At 52.6% G+C, this 23,233-nt stretch overlaps 8 protein-coding genes across 8 annotated transcripts; 5 read left to right on the top strand and 3 right to left on the bottom strand.

Annotated features, from left to right (window-relative positions):
• Positions 1–1,025: 1,025 nt before the first annotated feature.
• J4E87_010548 (uncharacterized protein) lies at positions 1,026–1,959 on the top strand (the record flags this gene model as incomplete). Its single annotated transcript, XM_049382121.1, has 2 exons — positions 1,026–1,032; positions 1,127–1,959. The coding sequence occupies 2 exons, from the start codon at positions 1,026–1,028 to the stop codon at positions 1,957–1,959; spliced, it is 840 nt and encodes a 279-aa protein (XP_049228108.1).
• A 3,078-nt stretch (positions 1,960–5,037) lies between these two features.
• Positions 5,038–5,878, bottom strand: J4E87_010549 (uncharacterized protein; the record flags this gene model as incomplete). Its single annotated transcript, XM_049382122.1, has 2 exons — positions 5,038–5,646; positions 5,696–5,878. The coding sequence occupies 2 exons, from the start codon at positions 5,876–5,878 to the stop codon at positions 5,038–5,040; spliced, it is 792 nt and encodes a 263-aa protein (XP_049228109.1).
• A 361-nt stretch (positions 5,879–6,239) lies between these two features.
• On the top strand, positions 6,240–7,806 carry J4E87_010550 (uncharacterized protein; the record flags this gene model as incomplete). The annotated part of the gene is made up of 4 exons (XM_049382123.1): positions 6,240–6,399; positions 6,502–7,408; positions 7,457–7,585; positions 7,635–7,806. 4 exons carry the CDS (start codon positions 6,240–6,242, stop codon positions 7,804–7,806), a joined length of 1,368 nt encoding a protein of 455 aa, XP_049228110.1.
• Positions 7,807–8,309: 503 nt separating this feature from the next.
• On the top strand, positions 8,310–8,736 carry J4E87_010551 (uncharacterized protein; the record flags this gene model as incomplete). Its single annotated transcript, XM_049382124.1, has 2 exons — positions 8,310–8,505; positions 8,573–8,736. The coding sequence occupies 2 exons, from the start codon at positions 8,310–8,312 to the stop codon at positions 8,734–8,736; spliced, it is 360 nt and encodes a 119-aa protein (XP_049228111.1).
• A 375-nt stretch (positions 8,737–9,111) lies between these two features.
• On the bottom strand, positions 9,112–10,933 carry J4E87_010552 (uncharacterized protein; the record flags this gene model as incomplete). Its single annotated transcript, XM_049382125.1, has 3 exons — positions 9,112–9,558; positions 9,940–10,222; positions 10,725–10,933. The coding sequence occupies 3 exons, from the start codon at positions 10,931–10,933 to the stop codon at positions 9,112–9,114; spliced, it is 939 nt and encodes a 312-aa protein (XP_049228112.1).
• Positions 10,934–12,551: 1,618 nt separating this feature from the next.
• Positions 12,552–16,338, bottom strand: J4E87_010553 (uncharacterized protein; the record flags this gene model as incomplete). The annotated part of the gene is made up of 5 exons (XM_049382126.1): positions 12,552–13,354; positions 13,404–13,915; positions 13,966–15,069; positions 15,116–15,769; positions 15,818–16,338. The coding sequence occupies 5 exons, from the start codon at positions 16,336–16,338 to the stop codon at positions 12,552–12,554; spliced, it is 3,594 nt and encodes a 1,197-aa protein (XP_049228113.1).
• A 704-nt stretch (positions 16,339–17,042) lies between these two features.
• J4E87_010554 (uncharacterized protein) lies at positions 17,043–19,336 on the top strand (the record flags this gene model as incomplete). The annotated part of the gene is made up of 2 exons (XM_049382127.1): positions 17,043–18,380; positions 18,428–19,336. 2 exons carry the CDS (start codon positions 17,043–17,045, stop codon positions 19,334–19,336), a joined length of 2,247 nt encoding a protein of 748 aa, XP_049228114.1.
• Positions 19,337–19,902: 566 nt separating this feature from the next.
• Positions 19,903–22,521, top strand: J4E87_010555 (uncharacterized protein; the record flags this gene model as incomplete). Its single annotated transcript, XM_049382128.1, has 3 exons — positions 19,903–19,995; positions 20,058–20,220; positions 20,474–22,521. 3 exons carry the CDS (start codon positions 19,903–19,905, stop codon positions 22,519–22,521), a joined length of 2,304 nt encoding a protein of 767 aa, XP_049228115.1.
• Positions 22,522–23,233: the final 712 nt, after the last annotated feature.

The following is a 23,233-nucleotide window of genomic DNA, read 5'->3' on the forward strand; positions in this document are numbered from 1 at the left end:
TCCTCAAGTGGTTGGGGCATTTGCTCCGGCTGGTTACCAAGGCAGAGAAAAGGGCGCACATTATCTAACCCAGGGGCCCGTGGATACACCGGGGCGAGAGATTCCGAACCCGGTCTGGCAGATAGCACACGAGCTGGGTCATGTGTTTGGCCTTCTTCACGAGCACCAACGACCGGATCGAGATATTTACATTCAGTTCAGGCCTCAGCAACTCAACGGATTCGCACCAGCTTGGCAGGCTGCTCAAGCCGCCCACGTCACCTTTCAGCAACTTACGGAAGTGGATGGTGTCGGTGAACGATTCGGATGGGGCTTAATCCGCTCATTTACAAGGACTGCAGCCGCTCCAGATTACCATTCGACCTACGACTACGCTTCCATCATGCACTACGATTCGATAGCGGGAACCAATCATCAGGCTCCATATTCAGCAACAGATCCTAACTCGTACCCAATGGCTCAAATAGGCATGGCAAATGCTCAAGGCGTAGCACCGCTCTTCCTTTTGCCCTTAAAGGGTCATGTACCTGGGCTAGCTTACCATATTTCCCAAGGCGACGCTGCGGCAATCCGGTTTATGTATCCTCACTATTAATCGTGTCGGGTTAGCGGACGTTAGAATTTAGAGGCTTAGAAGTAGTTTCACTGCAACCCTGGTTGTCACGTTGCTGAACGAGGGCTTGCAGAGATGAATCAGTGTCAACAATAATTACCTATGATACCTGCACTCGCTACTCAGTGAAGGTGAAGTTTACATTAGAGCGCGTCTTTCACCATATGTTGCCCCACTTTCGCTTGCCACAGCATTAACTACGACTATCACTGCTGTACTCGACACTCTCTAGCAGCCACCTCGAAACCGCGCGCGACCACTTCCAAGACCGACTCTACATCCAAAATGCGTTCTCTTTCCCTTCTCTTTGCCTTTCTTGGACTCGTATGTGCGATCTCGGCAGATTTCCTCAACACCACTCTTCCTTCTCCTGGGCCCATCGATATTGCTCCGCCACTTGATACCGGCGGCCATGCTGGGTATGTAGTGCGAATGCTCAAGGCCCATCAGTTATTAACTCCTCCAGGTTCCCCGTCTACAACGCTAACAATCAACGTTGGCCCCGGCAACCAGATCGAAGGTTTTTGATTAACTGGTGCTTCAGAGACGCGCTCGCCGAGAACAATATTTTCAGAGCAGTCGACAACGGTTGGGGGACTTGGACACGCAAGCTCGGTGCGGCGCAAGCATCGAATGGCCACAATTTGCATTTCGAACGCTTCAAACCAGTCGGGGGGGTTAACTACCCGTACTGCTACACCTCTCCGGGCGTATGGGACCCACAGATACCTCCCGAAACTGTGGTTGTGTATTGGGTCGCGACTGATCCCATGAATCGCGAAGGGTTTGCTTCGGTTGGCCACACAGTTAGTAACGTTCCCGGCCGACATCATCTGATGATCTCGGGACACACGACAGACGACAACAGGGACTTCACTGTAGCACACGAACTTGGTCACATTTTTGGCCTAAACCACGAGCACGAGCGCTCCGACCGAGATCAGTACATCATCTACAATTGCAGAAATGTCGAAGGATTCGCCGAAGCATGGGGAAGATGTCTAGCCGAGGATCCCACTTGCACAGAAGACATGCTCTGCAACGATCGTGCTCTCGCAATTCGACACGGTTTCATCGGCTCCGAATTCATCACGTATAATATCGCTCCAGACATAGCCTCGCCATACGATTTTGAGTCAATCATGCATTACGATAGTCGTAGAGGTTCAAATGAAGCCATCGTGTCGGGGGATCGTACAAACCCCACGTTGTACCCGATGTTCAAAGTGGATCCACAGACGAATCAGGCAGCCTTCCTGCGTCTCGCCGGTGGCTTCAAGTACCCAGATTTCGAGATATCTGACGGGGACGCCCAGATGATACGTTCTATGTATCCGTTCCAGTAAAGGGTATTCGCGGCTGATAGAGGGAACGGTCAAGACGGAATCCGCCCATTGAATGAGGGAAGGGACGAGAAAGAGGGAAGACCACAATGTTCTGTACATGGCGGGATGGGTTATCTGGGATATCAAACCTATGGGGGCTCTTTTGAAGACTGCCTTGTTGAGAGTTGAACGAGTTGTATCTTCCTGTGTTGTGACCTCTCGAATGCGATCTAGACAGCGACCTTTTTCTCATCCCTTCCATTATTGAATGGGCAGATTCAGTCATCGTGTATCTCGTGTGTGTTGCGGGAGTCGTGAGTGGCTCGTCGTTGATGGGTCATCGTGGTACCATAGAGTAGACATATATAATAGTTAGGTTTCGATCTCTGTGTCGCGAACATCTAATCTCACCCAATAAACACTGACAACTACCCTCCACCCCCCGCAAACTCCTCCGTAAACCTCCTAGCCTGCTCATCAAAAACATCCCTCCTCTCCACATACTCCCTCCCCATACTCGGATAATACGCATCCTCCGCATCCGGACTATCCAAAAAAGACCGCAAACTCAACAGTATTTTCGAAATCGTCAAAACGGGACACCAATCTTGTTGCAAGATGTTGATACATATATACCCATTGTCGCTATCGATGTTTGGGTGGTAAACATGAGTGGTGAACGTTATAGTGGGTGGGTGGATCGGGTAATCCTCCGGAAACTCCACGGTGAGGTGGAAGGTGCCGGATTCGTAGGGCGTTTCTGGGGGGCCGCGGATTGTGGCGCGCCATGAGAAGAGGTTTGAGGGGTCGATTGGAGTGGCTGTGCAGCCTTCTATGGGGTCGGAGCGCAGGGATTGGTATTCTTTTTGGATGCGTCTGGTTGTATGTGGATGTGCGGGCATCTTGAAATGCGGTTTTACAAGACTAGTTTGCGTGAAGTTGGTTCAAACTCTGGGCGTTGATGGGGAACGGGTGAGGATGAAGTGTAGTGGGTGGCGAGGGATGGTGTGGCTGGTTTAGGCAGCAGCCAAGTGCTACACCAATCATGATCAAGCCGCAAGCGTTGCTTTCGACACGTACTTCATCTTCTTCTCGCACATCGGCGAAGTACATGAGAACAAATGCGCAGAATTTGATTGTGCCAAGGTCTGGTCAGGGAGTTCACACGATGCGTCTTTTACAGCTTTACCAGAACCCATGAAAACTGGTGTATGAAGTTTTTGGACTCACGGATAGCCGCCTCATCGAAGTTGTATATACGACGAGGAGGCAGGGAAAGACTTTATATACCCACAGCTCAGTACAGGAATGTCATGCCATGCTAATCTGATGTCTCCCTTTTGAGAATCGGACCGAAGAGAGCAAAGGGTTCCTGAATTCGCTATCGTGCGCTTTTGTTTCCACAGCCGCACTTCCGAGAAAACATAGTCAGTACACGTTAGACTTTTGGAAGAAACATTGCAAGGTTTGGGCCTTTTTTGAATTCTCAGTCCTTCATAATAGGAGAAGATGGGAGACTTTCAGGTCTGAGAAGGAGGCTTTATATATCAACTATAGCGGTGTACACGACGCGTAGTCGTCCATCGTGCTGTACCACGATTTAGTGGAGCAAGAGATGAAAAAAGACGACCGTTGCAGCAGACATGAATGAATCGACTGAATTTTTCTGCACTTTAGAGACCATGTGTTTATCTACTTAAACGTTTTCGTTTCCCCCATGCAATTACTTGCTCGATTTTGAACCTGGTCTTCGCAAAATCAGTATGCAAGTGGTGAGAATCCCCAATCCAGTCATTCATGTGGGCAATGCTTTCTTTTTGAGTATGATGGAAAAGCCGCGACGGCAGCTTCATGAACACAGTCAACTCGCTGCTGTTTCATACATACGTAGCAAATCCATTTCGTCCAGGCAGAGAATTGACAGAGTCTCATACCTCCAGCCTCTCATACGAGATAGCATCCTCGATTTTAGGGAGCTCGGAGAAACGAGAACATAGTTTGGTATCCATTGTATTTGAGTGATCCCACGACGGCATGGTCGATTACGAACTGTTTTTGGAAAGTGCTCCACACAACATCAAAACCTTCAATTCCATTTTCGACCAAGGAAAGGCCAGCGAAACATTCGCACTCTGATCGATGGTTTTGGACTTTTGGTGGGGAAAGGCAGTGGTTAGAAAGGAAGACTGTGGCGACGAGATAAAGTGTTTATATACCCGCCGCAGGTTGCCAGATCCTAGACCCCAAAAGACGTGTTTCATCCCTATGACATGCCGTGAGCTGTTCGAGAAACCCACACAATGCGTTTCGATGGGCCGAACGTGTAGCCAAGACTGCTCAGGACATGTAAATCTCTCCGTCTTTTTTGTCGCAAAAGAGGTTGAATACGACAAGGACGCCAATGTGGGTCAGCAACGCCATTCTTCTCTTCCTGCCCTACTTCGTTTTGGTAGCTCAAAGACATGAATTTTCTTGCATTTTCTTTCGCTCACAGCGAAGAGACACACATTTGCTGGGCTAGTAGTTTTTTTGGGTTGAAGAACACGGCACATGCGAATCCGGTTGATGAATTTTAGTGGAATTTTCAGAGTCGGGCGTGCACTCAGCACATAAACACAGTGTCTGCGAGTTTTGAAAGAGATTGGAAATTCTGTGGTGATGCAGGAAGCGCCGGAACGAAGACATATCCGTATGTTGTGGTGGTCTTCAGGAAAAACAGTCATCGTGAATGTTCCAGCTTCTTTTGGAAAGACCAGCGACAGCACATGCTTTTCCATGAACCCAATTTTGGAGAACAGAAGACTGGTGAAGTTGATGAAGCAGTGATGAAGCGGAAAGAAGGGCAGATTTATATAGACAGAAACTGCACGTGATATCGAAGGTTTTGAAAGAATAGCGATGACGTATCGAGCACACATATACCACAAGTCATGAGAATTTGAAGAGTTTAGAAAGACTGATTAGATCGTTTTAGGGAAGCGCGATTACGTGAGGAGGTGCCGTAGGAATAATGATACGCTAAGACCTGCATCCCGAGCTCGAGTCCCAGGCACGCTTCTAGGAAACTGGAGCCTCCTGTTTTCGACAATTAGCTGGGCATCATCGCAGAACAGGGAGTTTACTTACCGCTTTCAACACCTCAAAGACATTATCGGTTTCCAGAACCACAGGCTTCGGCTGCACGCCATCCGCCCACTTCCTCTCCCACTCCACAGCGCCCTGGGTACCATTCACGCCATTCACAGGCCCGCCATCGCGCGCGTGCGACGATACACCACCATGTGCGTGCCCAGCACCGCCATTAGAGCCGTTCGCAGCATTTCCACCACCCAGCCTCCTTCGGTCACTGCCGCTCTCCGAAGATGTCTGATCGCTTTGTAGATATCCCGATCTACCGCCTGTTAACTTGTACAACTTATCGCCAACGGGAGTGCCACGCTGAAGCTCCTCACCCTCATTGAACCTGCGTAGGATGATGTAGCCCACGAAGCCCCAGATGAAGATGAAGGTTGCTGAGCAGCTGGCGATGATGACGGTGGGGACGACGAAGAGGAGCGCGAAGCCGACGAGGAAGAAGGTGATGGCGATTGAGACGAGGAGGCCGAGGAAGAGGCAGGTTGATAGGGAGACGAGGAGGGTGGTTGTTGCGAAGGCGAGGAAGAGGGCGAGCGGGAGACCAGTCAATGCGGTTTGGGTGGTCAGGAAGGCCTGAAAGGGGTCATTATTAAGGACTTCCAGATGGCATTGAGTAACTTACGGCTACTTTGGGGTTCTGATGGGCATAGTCTCGAGCTCTCTCAAGCATGTGCTCGCGCTGCTTGGGTGGCAGGACCTGGTTGGTGGTGGTCTCGATCTGGTCACCGACTCTTCGCGTGGTGTAATGGATCTTGTTTCCGAGGTTGTCGACCATGTCGCCAGCTGTCTGAAGGACGGTGGGCATGGTGAGGTTGGTGATATAGGTGCGCTTGGTAGCAGTACAGTGGCTAATGAATCGATGGATGGTGATGATGGGTGACGGAGGACGAAGGATGGAGATGAAGTTTGATTGTTTACTGTCTCAGGGCGACTGCACTGGCTAGATACAATGGATCCAATAGAGGGAAGCTCCGTGTGTGCCGTGGCCGCACTTGCGATGCGGATGCGCAAGTCTGGAACGCGTCCGTCGCGTGGACGTCATCGCGGATGCGCTAGAACGGTTCGGGATTGGCGCAGCTCCCACCCCGGTCGCTCGGCTATGGCTGCTAGCTGACCGCCCAAGTTTCTGCCAATTCGCGATCGAACTTTTTGACACAACGCGACCCATGCTGCCATATCGGAACCGCAACGCCGACATGAGTGAAAAGAAGAGAAAGAGACAGGAGCAGAATGGCGAACGCCCAAAGAAGAAGACGGCCGTTGCGCCGACGGGAAATGTCCGTGTCAAGATGGTAGAGAATAAAGAGACTCTGGGTCCGCTTCTAGGTATGATAACCACTCTCGAGGCTGTCGCATGGCGTCAAAACCCATCGCAAATGACTGAAAACCTTGGCATGATGTATAGACATGTTTTCTAACGCGCTCAAGCTGTCACACCCGGTCTCACCATCCCATCGAAGATATCCTTCAACCCGTACAAGCGCACCAAGATCCGACCACAAGGCGAGGAAACCGAAATGCTGTTCCAATCATCCGGCCACCCTCGTTTAGATTACATCGCACAGGAGGAGCATGATGGAAGCGCCGAGAGCCAGCTACAAGACTACATCGGCGTATTCGACCCTGCGACAAGCAAGCTACAAATTGTCCCAGTCAAGAGAGTTGTCGTACGAAGCACACTGCGAAGCGAAGCACAAGAAATGCGTGAAGAGCAGGAGGCGTTGGATGCGGCACAAAACACTGTCATGGCAAAGAGAGCTGCTCTCGCGGCAGAGTTCGGGTCCAAGAAGTCGAGGAAGGCGCTTGAAGACCGGACACTCAACGCCATCAAGAGTGGAACTGGTGCCGAGGACGCAGCAAGAACCGACGCAGTTGCCGAGAACGTGCTGCAGCAAATGGCTTCTGCGACAGCGGTCATGCCGAACAAGGACGATCTCGCAGCAGCCGTGGACAGCTCCAAGCCTCGCCCGACACCCAACCTTGCAGCTGAATACCCAGCCGATGTTTACCCTACGGATGTTGTGATTGGAAGCGATCTCATGACCATGCTGGATGTCCAGGACTGGGTTCAAAAATCATCAGTCGGCGAAGGAGTCAGCGTAGCCAGCAAATACGTTGCTAAGCGCATCGTAAAGCTCGCCAAGAACAAACAGATACAGAAGTTGAAGGCCCTACGGTTCATACTGCTTTGCATCAACTTCAACTCCGCATTGATTGGAGGAGGCGGACCTCGGCCGAAGAAGATTCCCATGAAGGGAAAGTTGGAGGAAGCCATGGGCGAGGATACGCCTGCGGGTCAACTCATGGCCATCAGGAGGAAGTTTGCCCCCGAGGGGTAAGTCATGTCAGTCGTTGTTCCATGAAGACTGGCTAACCTATACAGTTCCTTTGAAATGTCTCGCTGGCACGTCGATAACCTCATGACACATATTGCAGCGGCAGCACTCACAGTCGACGACTACGAAGTCGACGTGAACGACCTGCGAGAAGATCTGAAGCTCGAGAACAAGGAGTACGTTCCCCAAGAACCACTTGACATACCCCATGCTAACGCCACACAGGATCAAGCAATACTTCGCCGAACTCGGATGCAAGCTCAACGCCCCAACCCAAACCGACCTCACACGCATGAAGCTCACCAAAGCCGAAACCGCCAACCACTTCATCGCGAAGCTAAAGCTCCCATTGTCATTCCCCAAAGTAGGCGGAGCACGAGCAAAGAGACGCACCTAGCCATGACGCGCATGTAATTACCGCCTAGATCCATACCGTAGTCCTCGGCACCAAACCAGCAATGATACCAGACCAGCAAGCATCTATGAAATCACAATCCACCTCCCCAAACCCATTACGTCCATGTCCAACCGTGCGGGTACTTTTACATGTAGATCACGCGTGGAGGTACATGACAGCTGCATAACGCCATAGTCAGCCCAAGCAGCAAATCACAACCACGACCACCAGATGCGCAACCCCACTTCCTAGCATGCGAAAAGGACTTAATCGAGATCCACGGAAGCTACTCACTAGACACATCATCGACTTTGTCCGAATGCGTGTTTTCTGCAATTGCGCTCCCACCACTTCCATATCATCATGACATCACCATCGTCACCATCATCACTTGAGCATCCGTGACGTACTTTCCATGCATAACCACCACCACCATTCATATAAGAAACCCTATCCTTTGTCATTAGTGATTTCTCATCAACATAACCCTTCATATCAACTAAATGCCCAAATCCACCGGTCCCCTCCAAGAACAACTCGGCCTCGGCACCGCGAACCAATCCACACCCGACATGTCCGGAAACATGACCGACAACACCACAGCTGCAGCTGACAAGCTCGGGGCAAACAAGGGGACAAATGCGATTCCGCAGTCGAACCCCAGTGTGATTAGCAGTGCGGGTGCGATTGGAAAGAACTGTATGTTGCTCTCTACCATCTTCATATATTTTGTAAAGAAACACATCGCTAACACAATTGTTTATAGTCAACCCCGACGGCGCAATCGGCCAAATCGGCGAGAAAGTCGGTGGCCCATTCAGCAAGGACGGCGTTATTGGAAGCCAGTTTGACGCGAGCAAGAATGGAATCGCAGGACATGTCGAGAGGGCTGTTGATGGACCGAGCAATCCTGCTGGGAGCTCGAAGTAAATTGAATTCATGATATGTAGAGGAGGATTTGTATTATAGCCAAGAGGCATTGGATGGAATGGCTTAAATGAATATTGCCATGATGATCATGTCACAACTTATTTCCTTCCTAGTCTGTTAAGACAATGCAGTTAAGGGCTGAAGCTTCTTTCCCACCGATCCAGCGATTTCCTGATTCGCTGAGATAGTTTGCAGCGTCGTTGCAGATTTCCAAACCAAGTCAGCGAATCAAGAAATAGTTGGATCGACAGGAAGAAATTGTGAAGGTGTTTAGACCTCGTCTATCAAGACAATGCAATCAAGTGCCAAAGATCCAAGACCCACAATACCCAGCCTCAATGTTTAAACGCACGCGACATTTTCAGCCGCATATGTCTATTCCCCCAGTCTCCTCCCGGGACCCATTCCACCCCAAGCATTGCCTGTCGCCCTCGCCGCACTAGGCTGCGCAGCACCTCCCCGTCCCTGCACAACATGCCCATATCCTCTGTTCTGCACGCTGCCCGGCGCAGCACCGAACCAGCGCTTCACCATTTCAGGTGTACGAATGTAGTTTTTGCCACCGCCAAACGTAGGCCAGATCCTTGTCAGGAAGTCGTACAAGTGTGCGGCGAGGAGGCCCATGAGCTGTCCGAGAGCGGCATCGGGACCGTCCATGACAAAGGCCATGAAGAGCATAGCGAAGGGCAGGTATTTGCTTTCGAAGGTAATGACGAAGAAGGATACGGAGCGGGTAGGATTATCTTGGGCGAACGTGTATGCGTAGGCGAGGGACAGCGACGGGAGGAAGGTGTATTGGTTTAGGATGCCACCTGCTGTTGCCTTTGCGCGGACTGTTAGCACAAGTCCATCCACAGCACACCGATATCAAGACGAGAAGATGCAGGTGAACAAAGCGAAACGAATCGCGAAAGTATGTAGGGAGCCAACACCGCCTTGCGAAATGGAGAGCATTCGCAAAGCTTTCTCAAGTGACAATCCCACCATGCCTACACACCACACAAGTCCCTTTATATGATTGCGAATGACGGAACCGCATGATGTGCAAGGGTATTCTTCCTCCGTTCCAGGAACCGCTTCAGCTAGGAATAACAGGCTGGGCGGGCAGATATGCGGAGGTGATTTTGACCGAAGTCGAGAGGTTGCAGACAGTTGTGTCGATGCGATGGAAGCTATGTACGCGTGTGTGCAGTGGGTACTTACGACAATGACGCTACCGAGGAACAAAGTGTACACGAAGAAGTCGCCTGGATCCTTGAAGCGAGGCGACTCCCGCTCGATGGAGCTGCCGTACTGGTATAGAAAGTAGGGGTCTAGCAGGATGCCGAACTTCGGTTTCGTAATCAGAAACGCTGTGAAGAGTCGCCAGAGCTGCGGGAGCATCGACACCGTGAAGACATATTGGCTGACGAAGATGTAGTGGTACAGGCTGAGGAGACCGCTGTAGCCTGCAGCCGATACAACGACTGCTGCAGCTGTGATGGTCCTGTAGGGGTTGTTAGCGATTGTACGACGTGTTGTTTGCGCGTAGCTGGGAGTGAGGTGGGAGCTGCGAACTGCGGCTGTCGAGCTCCTTGGAAGAGGGAAGCTTACCTGGAGACGGGCGGGAGCGTCCAAAAGACATCCATCGTTACGCGTCACTATAGCCGTTGTATACGTGAAGTCGTGAAGTCGTGGAGGACCAGCTGGTGCTGCCTGGAGAAAGAGGAGCAAGCGAATTCGCAAGGTGGCTTAAAAGGCCGCGGCGTGGTGGGTGGGGGCGCTATGCCCTTTCGCGCTCCATCACGTCATTGGCTGCCGGAGCTCTGGCTGCAGGAACACAACACCTTCTAGAAACACAGCCATGATTGTCTTTTCATTATTACTTTACAATATCAAGTCAACAATGTAATCTCGCAGTACATTGTTCCAGATCCATGTCACGAAGAAGTGCGGCATTCCGCTCGTCAAAACACGCCTGACAGGACTTGAGAGCGATATCATCCCACAGCACACCCTTCACAGCTACCAGACGGGCCTGCTTCTGCTGCTTGCACAGGCTACACGCGAACTCTGTTACTTGCTCAAAGCGGAGCAGTATCCATCTCTTGCGAAGTGCATACTGATGCGTGATTGTGCCTGAGAAACCCCACGTGCCCGCTGTACGGGGGTAAGTATCGTCGGAGATATTGAGCAGGGGTTGGAAGTCGGTAGGCATTCTAGGTGGATGCATGCGTGGTTGGAATACAGGGCGGATGTTGAGTGTGACACAAGGAGAGATGGAGAAGAATGATTTATATAGCGAGAAGCGGAAATACTTGTTTGCCATCCTCACCCGCACAAATACCAAACCTTCATTCCTGAAGATTCGCCAATCATCTCGCATCTCAGTTCCCCTTCCCGTTCGGTCCATGCACATCACTCTCAGCCCCCACCCCCGGCGTTCCCCTCTCCTCATAAGAATCCTCGTACCGCCTCCAGATCTCCATATCCCTAGCTACCCGCTTGTGGTGTCTGACGCGGTGTTGATAATTGATCATGCGCTTGTCGGCTTCCAGGTACCCGCCAAGTATCATGCCTGACATTTGTATGTATCTGGGTTGGGTTAGTGGGAGGCAGTATGTGAAGGGGGTGGGGATGGAATGCGATGGGACGAGAGGGAAGGAATCGTCGGAAGAGACATACGTCTTGAACTGAACAGTAAGACCCTTGTACACAGGCGAAAAGGCATATGCAACACCGCCTGCCACGGCGAAGAAAGCACCCCACTGTGTTTTGAAGTCAGCCATCTACTTGCTCATCCCCAATCAGACACTGTGACCCAATTCCCATACATCCCTTCAAGCGTCGCACCAATACCCTTCATGCCCAAACGTGCCAAGCGGCAAAAAGACATGAACTAGTACGCACAATACTCCGGGGCACGATCCACTCCATCCATCTCTTTCATCCCCAAGCCTTTCCAAAGAAACTTTCATAACATGCAAACACCCACAAGATACCTACCCAACTCAACAACAGCAAGAAAAGAAATAAAAAACATACCTTCGTCCCCCCAATCGCCGCCCCCTTAGCCGCCTCCCAAGCCGCCTGATTCGTCTCGTCGTCCTTTGTCAAACTACCATGTTGTCGCACCATGATAGCGATTGCGTGCGCACGTGAATCCACAGAATCCACAACCTTAAGTAATCATCTGAGAATATGGTGAAGAGAGGCCGCGATCGCAGTGGTTCAGGATGACCGCGGGCGTGGTCGTTCCAATTGGATTGGATGGTTGGATGGTTCTGTAGAATTGGGAAAGGTGCCGTGGTCGCGACGGAAAGAAGCACTTGGGAGGTGATGTCAGCCTACATTTTCGGCTGAAGCTCGGACGTGTGAGCTTGTTTAGTGGGGGTGGCATGTGGGGTACTGTAGATGTGGATGTACATTTCAGATCGCGATCGAGAACGCGTGCTCACTGCATTTACTCCCCCAAGTTCACTACCCAAGTAGTATGCTGAATGTTGGAAAAAAAGGGGATTCTCGAACATCTTTGTTTATTCGCTTATCTATGGTATCACAGAACCTCCCCCCTTCCAACTCCCAACCGTTATCCAACTTTGATATGCATATTCCCTCGCCGCCATCCTATTGTTGCATGCTGTTCAGAACAGGAAGAAATAAGAAGAAGAGAGAAAAAAAACGCCGAATGAACCCCCCTTATCTCCGAGGGTCGCATATGCAAAAGACCAAATGCGCTTTCTATATGTACATGGGGCGGCGAGCAATCGTCATCAGAAAGGGTGAGAAGACGCAGTCTACCATAGTGCGCGGGACTCCAGGTTGAGATCATCTCCTCACCTCGTCGGAAAAGGAAAAGCCCTCCTATTCTCCCCAAAGCTCATCTCGAGCTCCTTCTCCAACGGCGTAACATCATAATCCACCACCTCGCTCCTCGGCGTCCCTATCCCACTCCCCGGTGTATTTAACTCCGGAAGGTAAAACTCGGGGGTATAAACACCCAGCTGAGGAACATCCTTCTCACTGGGCTTCGACTTCGACTTCGGGCTATACATATCCATTCCCATTCCTAGCTGGACATCTTTTTCCCGTGTAGGAGTGCTTTCAATGGTGACTTTTTCGAGGATCTTGCCGAGGCTGTTTGCGGTGTCGGGCCGCTCAAAGTCTTCTTCGTCGACGTCCATGGCGGTGGGGATGCCGTGGGCGAGGTTGTGGTTGCGTTGGAGGTATTGTTGTAGGCGGTATTCTTGGCGGGCCCAACTCTCATCTACAAGACCAAGCGCAGCCTTAATATCTTGGTCCGAAAGGCCCATGGGGTAGTTTGGTTCTTTGGAGGATTTGCCGCTGACGACGCGGTTGGTGAGGCGGCTGCGGACGGAGGATGATTTTGAGGACGTGGGGAGGGAGACGTCGTCGCGCATGGATTTTACTTGGTCTTCGGTTTGCTTGAGCGCCATTTGTCGCGATTCTTGCATCGTGGGGAGGAAGAGGAGGGTTGTGTTGCGGTGGAGGGCGTTGACGAGGTCGGTGAAGCCGGTTAGGGCTATGCCGTTGTCTTCGCAGTAGAGGTATTGGAGGGTCGTGTTTACTTTGAGCACGTCGGCGAGGGTGCTGGCGCCTTGGACGCCTAGTTTTTGGTCTGCTGCGGTCAGTCGTTTGTCACTAAGTATGGATGTATGTGAACTCACATCGGATGTACAAGGCGCGCAGGGTTTTGTTGCGCTGCAAACCCCGTAGTGCTCGGTTGATGCCAACACCGAGCTTGGTCGTCTCTAGACGGGAGTCCTCTCCAGAGATGTCAAGCCATTCAAGGCTGGTATTATCAGCAAACATCTTCTCCATAGCCTGACAAGTCTCTTCGGAGGCATCGCATGGTAAGGATGCTCGTGAGATATCAAGCTGTCGAATCGTGTTATTGGCGGCCAGCGCAAGTATCATCTTGCGGAAGTCGGCGTCCTCTTCGAACTCTAGCAGGCGGAGGGTGAAGTTAGATGGGGCGAGACCTTTGGAGATTGCCCTGGTCAACTTGTCCAGGTCTTCTTCGATGTTGTTCTCGCTGACATCCAAATGTAACTCGCGAGCTTTTCCAGGGTGCTCGGTCATTGAGTGCAAGAGGTAAGCGATGTCACTTCCAGTCAAAAAGCAATGATCCAATCTTAGTTCACGGAGAGCTGACGATTGTTTGTAGTTGACAAGATAACTACGCGGTGGTTAGCGGGGATGGCAGCATGTTAAGTATGTGGAACTAACCCAGCTATTGCGTCGACCATGGCGGAGTTGAGTGAGGTGCCGCTCAGTATCAACTCCTGTAACCTCCAGCCAGCAAAGGTTTCGACCGATATCAGTGACTCAAGGCCCGACGAGCGCGCAACATGCGAGAGATTGAGTCTAGTGAGGTATCCAAAAACGCCAATCTGAGAATCGAACATGCTCGGTGATAATCTGAACGGGTTCGACGACAGATCCAAGGCTTCCAGGGTGGTTTCCTGCGCGCGGATCGCATCCAGAACAAGAGAAAGCGACCGATCCGTTAGACCACACCCACTCAGCTCAAGTCCGCGGAAGTGGCAAGCCCGCTCGACACCTGCTGCGACGAGGTAATCCAAATCTGTATCTCCAAGTTGTATTTTGTTCAATGCTATCCAATCGACATTGGTGGTCTGGTACTTGCATAGCGGAAACAGGGCTTCCACAATGCCGCAACCCTGATCTCTCGCACTGCCTCTAGATTCCCCGTGATCTCTAGGTTTTCTTGATATGCATGAGGTAAAGTCCATTCTCCGCAGCTTTCGGTTCGTCAAGGCCAGAGCGCGGATCTCTTGCACTAATAGACAAGACCGCTCCAGTTCTTCAATGTCCAGCCGTGCATACGTGCCGCGTTTTGTCTTGAGGCAAAGGTGCTCAGCGCCGTTGGGGTCTTTCAGTCCATTCAGAACATCCAATTTTACGTCTTTGAATGAGATACCGCCAAAGGTCTCGTTGTAGCGCAAGGCACGCATGACGGCGAGCAGCTCGAGGGTATTATACTGGGCTCTGCGCAGTCCGACCGGTGGTAGGAGCTCGAAACGTGGTGCATCCTCGGCAGGGTAGGTGATCTGATAGCTGATGTTCTCTGGCTGTACATCGTAAGCGACACAATATCCAATCAGGGTTCTATCCAAAGAATCTTGGTCCATCGGATGTGGGCTTTCTTGTCGAGCAACGTCATGATACACTTCGTCTGGGACAAGGAAGTCAAAAGGTCGCGTCTCCCACTCAGGTCTGAGACTAGCTTCTATGGATCGCAGGCGGACAGCGATATCCCGCGAAGCTAATGACGCCAGATGGAGAACTTTGGGACGTTCAAGCGGCTTTCTATGTGCTGTTAGCGGCATTCTAATAGCGCAGAAGGGATACCTACCGGAAGGTTAACTGGAAGGTATCGTCGATTTCGGTCACGCATACTTCAGTCAGCGTTAGGATACCATGCGACGACTGGGTGCTATGAGCGGCCAGTGATGGACTGGAAGACCGTTGTGAGGATGGTTTGAACAACGGAATAATGTGTACTTTGTGCACACCAATAGCAAGGAAACATACTGAAGCAGAAACTTTGGCAAGATCATCAGTTGAGGCTCTCGTCGTTGTCTTTCCTTGCGGTCGGAGAACGACTTTGTATATGGCGTAATGTGGAGGTACATAGTCGCGTTCTGCTTCCACGACACGCGCAGCCAGATGTGAGTTGTGTGCGGAGATGGGCTTCGCGTCAGACAGCCGTGCCCTATTCGCTGCTTCTCTGATGGCCTTGAGCCATGAAAACATCTCTTCTGGGTCCCCGAACTGCAGAGTCATGGATGAGGCGTTGTTCGTCTCGTCGTCCAAATAATAGAGTTCCAGCGCAAAGTGCGGCCGACCGTCGTCGAGATGGTATACGGCAACGATATGGCGTAGGGGTATGCCTTGGTGGCGGTCTCCAGACGATTCCGAAGCCATGGACTGAAGCTCGTGGGACGACCCGGTCGAGGGGCTGTGGCTGTGGCGGTAGTAGCTCATGCGGTTGTTCGGCGACGGTATCCTGCGCTTGTTAGTCTTGGTATGAGCCACTGTCGACACTGGAACGCACCCAGGAAATGCTTCGATCGCTTTCGCGTGGTTCTTGAACCGGATGAGATGCTTCTCGGTCAGCACCAGGTATTCCCTCTTCTTCCTGAACATGGAGCTGCTCGTCTGGACCTCGCCATGCTGCAGCACCTGGCGATCGTGCACGTCTTCCCATATGTATTCCCCAAAGCCAGTCGATGTTCGTGTTGATGTTGCCGAGAGAGGCTCGGGGTCGTCGTCGGCGGAGAGTTTGTAGCCGCGGAAGGAGCTGAAGACGGAGCTGGCGCGCTTCAGGCTGTTTTTCGAAAGACTTGGCCGCTGCCCGTCTATCGTCTCCCTGACGTGACTGCTGCCCGCTACCGTGCTGCCGTTGGTCGAGGCGGTCTCGGTGTACTGCGACACATCGGACAGGTTGGACATGAAGGACGCCGTGCGCCGCTTGCGCAGCAGATTCGAGGGTTGCGATTCATCTTTGTTACTTTGCGACGCGAATGCATTGAGGGAGCCGCGACCAAAGATGCTCCTGCGTTTGTCTTTGGACATTCCGAGATTCCAGATCGGCGCGCGCAGCCCAGCACGAGCTCGGCGACACAACTATCGCATGCAGAGGGGCTCCTGGGGGAAGGAGGCAATTGTCGCGTCGGAAGATGGGTTCGGAAGAGCTGCGGTGGAAATTGGGGCAGAATAGCAGGGTTGGGCACAGAAAGGCGGTAGGGCCAATCACGGTGAGGGCGCAACGCGAGACAATGCGGAGGTCAACGGCGGAGCAATTAGGTGCAGCAGCAGATGCAGCAGGTGCAGACGGCGGGCTCGGCTTGGGGCGGGAGGGGGTTGGCAGGCGTGCTGTAATCACGACGTCGCATCATTCCGTGGCATGAGGACTGAAGACGTGATTTCGCCGGCCGTCTGCAGTCTTGTATGGTGCTGGTGCCCGTTCTGCCAGTGCGTAGAGGCGACGGGCTGCTACACACCGGCCCGACAATCACACGGCGTTTGCAGGGAAATGACAGGACAAGATATACGCAGCGCAGTACGGGCGAGATACGACGAGTAGGGGTGGATTCAGGGTGGGTCTCTGGTATCTCGTCGCATTCCACGCGTCCACTCCTGGCTGTACGTCACATGGTGATCGCAACGATCGCCCGGCGTTAACAAACGCCGACATATTTTCTGTGCAGTCGCGACCGAGCGTCACTTCCATCGTGTGTGCAACGCCACCCGCACGCCCACGCCGCCACGCTCCTCCAATGCTGCGTCGCCAGCTGTCGCCAGCCGCGCAATGGCACAGGACGCCCGTCTGCCTCTTCTGCGCTGCCCGCAGCCAGACCCGACTGAAAAACACCCGAGCCGCCCCATCCAAATCCAAGCCAGTCGCTACCAGAAAAGTCGCGGTCAAGAGGAAAGGAAAGAGCTCCGATAGCCAAGAAGAAACTGTCAGGGCGGAGGATGGATCAAAATCTCTCATCGAGGCCCTTTTGGGTGACAAGAGGGCACGGAGACTGAAACAGGACGAAGAACGAGAGTCGATTCCCATCAGCGAGATGTTCCCCGACGACCTCAACTTCGAGGAGATCAAAGTCGGCAAGCCACCCGTGCCCATGCTATCGTATGGCCTCGACCGCGTCCTCTTCAACCCCGGTGTATATCGCCTGCAGGACCCACGCTCGCGAGTGTACAACTTCGATCCCTACCTCGAGAAGATCATGCCGGCGAACGAATTCGATTTTGAAGCGCTGAGCGAATACAAGACCTCTTCCAAGGACGAGACTCTGCTGGCGTTGACAAAGCAGGTTGGCACAAAGTTCACAGGCTCTACCTCGAGTATGTCGAGCATGCTCCAACACTTCCACTACGTCCTCTCAAACTTCCGCAAACTGAACCACGGTATGCTCTCCCGCCAGTTTCCTGACCCTACACCCAGATTCTCCAGAATCACGCTTGGCCCCAGTGCCGTCTTCCTCCGATACAGGGACGGTATCTATGCTTTGGATGCCGACAAGTCTTACGATAGCCCCAACATCATGAGCTGGCTGGGTCATTCGCTCGAGAAGCTCCTCACAACCGAACGCAGCGAATTCGAAAAGTTCAGAAGGTCCAACCCAGAAAAGGCAGCCGTCGAGAAGGAGGCTGGCCGATGCTACCACTACTCGAAGCAGGGTAATCTCCTGATGCGCTCGCAGCTGGATGCAATCGATCCGCGGTTACCTGGAACGGGTGTCTTTGACTTGAAGACGCGAGCCGTCATCTCGATCCGCATGAACCATAAGGAGTACGAAGAGGGCGCTGGCTACCAGCTACGCCACAATCTGGGCGAGTGGGAGTCGTTTGAGCGCGAGTTCTACGACATGACGCGCGCGACCATGCTGAAATACTCCCTGCAAGCCCGCATGGGACGCATGGACGGCATCTTCATCGCTTACCACAACATTGAGCGCATCTTCGGCTTCCAATACTTGAGTCTCTCCGACATGGATGCAGTCCTTCACGGCCAGCACGACACGGTGCTAGGAGACCAAGAGTTCAAGCTGTCTCTGGGTCTCGTTGATGAAATCCTTACCAAGGCGACCGCTGCATTCCCTGAAACAGTAAGCTCTCATTTCACCACCAGAGGGTCTCCACTAACATTGAATAGTCTATCCGGTTACACTTTGAAGCGCGCGAAGGCAAGACGCCGTTCATGTACGTGTTTGCCGAGCCCGTCACCGAGGAGCAAGCAGACGAGATACAAAACGCTGGAGAGGCCGCTCAGCAAGAGTTTGCACGACGTGTGGTTGGTATTGGAAAGGACTCCCCTGAAGCTCAGGCCGCTTGGCAAGAAGCTCAAGACGACGTTGACGAACAAATCGGTGCAGATCAGGCCCCGCAGGAACCTACAGCACGTGAAGACCAACCTTTGACCAATATCGAAGAGTCTACTGATGACGTTGCCGAAGAAGCTGTCGAGGAGCAAGAGACGATTGCGGAGCCTGTCGAAGGCGAAGAAGCCAGCGCAGAAGATGCCGTGCAGCCCACATCAGTCCCCAATGGACCTTTGATGGGCTGGACGCTGACTGTCCGCAGTCAAGTCAATGGAGGCTATGTGGACCGACCAGAACAGCTGAGCGAGTACGACGACTGGAAGCTTGAGTACCATTTGAAGGAAATACCCGCGGAAACACGTTGGAAGTTGTACTCAGCGCTCAAGGCGCGAAGACACGAGCTCATCGGACAAGACGAGGAAGCGATCGACAAGAGTCTCAAGCACTACCGTGATGTCATCTCGCGCTACACCAACCGTGGACGCAAATGGAGAGAGGAGCAAGACAAGCTCAACGAAGCGAAGGGCGTGCAGGTCTTCCGACCGCTCGGCCCTGGCTCAGACGCCGAGGGCGTGGCGTCAGATTATGAACTTACGAAGGAGACTGAAGGTTCTGACAAGACCGAGGTCTCGCAAGAGCAGGCAGCGGAGGAGCCCTACAGTGAGGAATCCAAGCCAGACGAATCACTTTCCAAGGAAAAGAAGCAGGAAGTCTTAGATGGCTTGCCCTCGGTGCCATCGTAAAGGTGATGGTTTGGAATCTGGCGTTCTTCCCCTCTCTGAGGTCTAGACGGTAAATGGTTACATGACTGAACGTTTTAAAATACAGATGTAAGAGTATATGTACAATCACAAGGAAACGGAGGTGTCGATACCAGGAAATGAATAGATAAGAACGAGTAACGTCTTTACTACAATCTTACACATCACTTAATGCATTTTAAGATTCTCCAAAAAGTAATGTTATGTGACGCGGGGTGGTAGGCCAACCGTCGGCCATGAAGCCTGACCCCTGCTCCGCCGGCATTAGCGACATCATCGCTCCGCTGCCCGCATGCTCCTCCGCGAAGCTCGTTCTTCTAGAAGCTCCCCGCCATGCAGCCTCACGTATGAGCGCGACTGTCCACTCTACACCCGACCGATACACACCTGCCTGCTACACCTGAGCGGCTGCCGTTTGCTCGTCTTGGCACCCGCGCTGCCGTTTCCATCTCACTTGCGCCGGCGTGCTCGCCGCCCGCCCGCATCAAAGATCTCAACTGCGCCAACATTGCTATCACCACGCACGCTACACCACACACCTAGCAACCATGTCGGACGCCCAAATAGAAGACAACATCGACCTCCTCTTTAATTTCGGGGTGGAACAGCTTGACAGACAGGAAGCCAGGCAGCTCCTCGCGGTATGTCCAAATAGCCCGCAACCTGTTTGCGCTTTGCGACAAACCTCTAATTACTCGTATAGAACCATGGCAACAATGTTGAGGCCGCCATGGACAAGTACTTCAGCAGTATGGACCAAGGAGGTATATCTGCTTTGAAGACCCATTTGCGCAACTCACAGGCCAAGTGGGACGAGACTGCCTTTGCGGGCGCCGGCTACGGTATAGACGACACCAACGTTCCCAGTACGTCAGCTCAGGCTTGGAAGACTCCCTGGGATAACACGGCTGACAGTGGCGGACTTCAGCATTCAATATTGACTATGCTCCAGGTCTCGATAACTACCCCCATAGCAACGTCAATAGCAGAGCACCCACGCGCCCGCCTTCTCGAACCAGTGTTGCCTCCACACAAGCACAAGCCGGCGATGCGCCCATACAAAGTCAGTGCAGCGGATGCGCCACGAGCATCAGGTCGCAAGTGCTGACAGATATTCAGGCATTGAGGGCCAGGAAATGGGAGTTACCGGCTCTTCTAACTTCAGACCGGCTACTGGAGCAAACTATGATGCCTCTCAGTGGGCTCTAGTACCAACCACAACCGAAATCATCGCCGACCCTATCCCGAGCCAGCGAAAGCGCGAAGAAGGGCAGCCCGCTATCCTGAAGCCGTCGCCAAACTTCAACTACCTTCCCAACCTCATTCCTATACTCCATTCGATACCGCTGTTCCGAAACGCGCTGCTGTGTCCGGGCGTACTACACAATGATTACTGGCAGGGCGACAATTGGTGGAAAGGCAACCCCACAGCAACCGCGCGCATCTTCGAAGACGGCACTGGACTTTCGGAAGCTTACAACCTCGAGATACTTCACGAGACACAGCGACTCATGGCATTTCTAGATAATACAGACCGGATTTACGGGTCGGTCAACGGACTGCTCGAGTCGGAGGCTTGGAGAGAGCAACCACCACTTGACGACCCGGACGACGATTTGCTCAAGTTCCTGGTGACGTGGAGTTTCGCCTTCCAGAGCCAGGTCCCGAATGCCGATTTGAACGGTCATCTTAAATCTACCTTCGACGTCGCTGGAACCACCCAGGAGAGCTTTGTGCTTGACGCCGCCGTCACACGCAATAATCTTCGGCCCGACTTCAACTTATACGATGTCCTGGATGATTCACTCTTCGCTTCGGCTGGAGCCAGTGCGCATATTCGCGAAGCGAGTAACGTACTGATACTCCGTCTGACCTCATCGAATACCCAGGCGTCTGATCTGGGATGCCGGATTCCAGCCACCCTATACATCGATCGATACCTCGAGAAGAACAAACATGTCATCGATAGTATGTACAGCGAGATCACGCAGCATGAGGAACAGCTAGTCTCGCTCAAGACGCAGGTGGAGAGACTGAAGTACCACACCCCCAAGAAAGCAGGCGCAAAGAAGGTGGAGTCGCTGCAACTACTCAAAACAAGCATTACTGCGTTTGAGCCTGAAAGTCCTGATGATTCTTCCAAGGATGCAAAAGTACTAGCCCAACTGCAGGAGCTCTACAACAGCATCGAGAGCAAGCTTGCAACCTTGGAAGAGCAGACCGAACAAGCGCAGAAGGCGATTTTAGGCATCTCTGGACGATTCAAGCCGCGCGTGGACGGTAGCGCTGACGAAGCCGCAACCACCGACGACCAAACTATCGACACTACGACCGAGATGACCGAGAAGGTGGAAGATAAGGCCCCCGAGCCCGTTGAAATAGTCTACCCAGAAGGCCAGGCCCCGGAAGACGCCATGAAGCGCCCATACCAACTCTGGGGCGTAGCTACGCGCAGGGACGTAGTCTACGTCCGCCACCCAGACATCAAATCCGACATCCCCAACGCAACTCAATGGTGGCGCATGCAATACGACAGCGAATCCGCTAATCCCGTGATCCGCCGCGACCCCCTCTCCCTGCAAGAAGTCATCGAGCGCGCCACGACCGAAGCCGGCTCCGCCCTACTCGTCTACGCGAACGAAGACGCCACCGCCGCCGAGCCCCTGCCGCTGCCCAAACCCCTTCAAGATTTCGCGAAAAAGGATAACCTCAACTTCCTGCATGAGTTACAGGAGAATGCTACAGGATGGGAAGGCTATGGCGATTACGGCAATACCGCAACAGGCGGGTGGGATAACACCAACCCCCCTGCCTTTGAAGACAATGGTTGGAGTGAAATCAGCGCTAAAGAATTCAACAGCAGCAGCCGTCCGCGTAACGATTCAAACATGAGTTCCGCGACGCTAACACCCAACACTGAAATCGACGACGACGCGCCTGTTACGCAGGAAATGGTCGAGACGAACCGTGGTGGTGGTGCTGCGTCCATGAGCAGCGCCAGTAGCGAGACTGTTGGTCGCGGCGATGACCTCATGGATATTGACGCTGGAGTGCATGAGAAAATGCAGAGTCACGTCAGGTTCTCGGATGTGGATATGGAGGATGTGGATAGTCAGGATAGGGCGAGGGTGCAGCGTGTGGATGTGCAGGAGAAGAAGGGTGGTTAGAAATCACCTGGCGTGGTACCTGATGATTGGGATGATGACGATTGGTCGGACGATGAGCAAGATTTCGAAGGCGTGGTTAATCCAAACGAGGACGAGGACGATTGCGACATCGATACTTGGATGAGTCGGCCTTGAGGATGCGGATGCGGATGCATAGCGCGGCGTTTTGGGATGGCGCTGTTATGTTAGCTAGCGGCATGATTGGATTTCGGTGTTAAGAAGCGAGGGTGGTTTTCTTCGGGTACGGTGGTTTTGGGAGGTTGTGGATTGGCTGGTTATGATGACTGGTCGCGTAGAATGCCCACATTCCATGGCTCAAAAAGCTGAGTTTTTGCATGCGCACATGTGATTTCGGCGGAGCTAAAGAGTATATAAACTGCGCAGTTCCTTCCACTTCTTGCTTTCTTGTTCATCACACCTACATCCTTTTTTTACCAAAATTCATACACGATGATCTCATGGTTGCTCTGCCCTCCCTTTTTCGAAAAGACCACCAGTTGCTACCATTTTTCCCAACTCATTTCGAAAAATGCACAGTTTATGCACATATGGCGCTGTCCTCGCCGTGCGAGCTCAAAACATCGAAATGCATACTCCATGGACCTCGCCGTCCGGACACCAAAACTGACCCGGTAGGAATGCATGGTTCTCCTGTTCCGGGCGTCCAAAAAAGTCTCCGACGATTCTGTTATGGTTCCTGCTTTCGGAACTT

The sequence above is a fragment of the Alternaria ethzedia genome, assembly GCF_023757985.1.
Source record: "Alternaria ethzedia strain BMP 0044 chromosome Unknown scaffold_51, whole genome shotgun sequence".
Classification (NCBI taxonomy): domain Eukaryota; kingdom Fungi; phylum Ascomycota; class Dothideomycetes; order Pleosporales; family Pleosporaceae; genus Alternaria; species Alternaria ethzedia.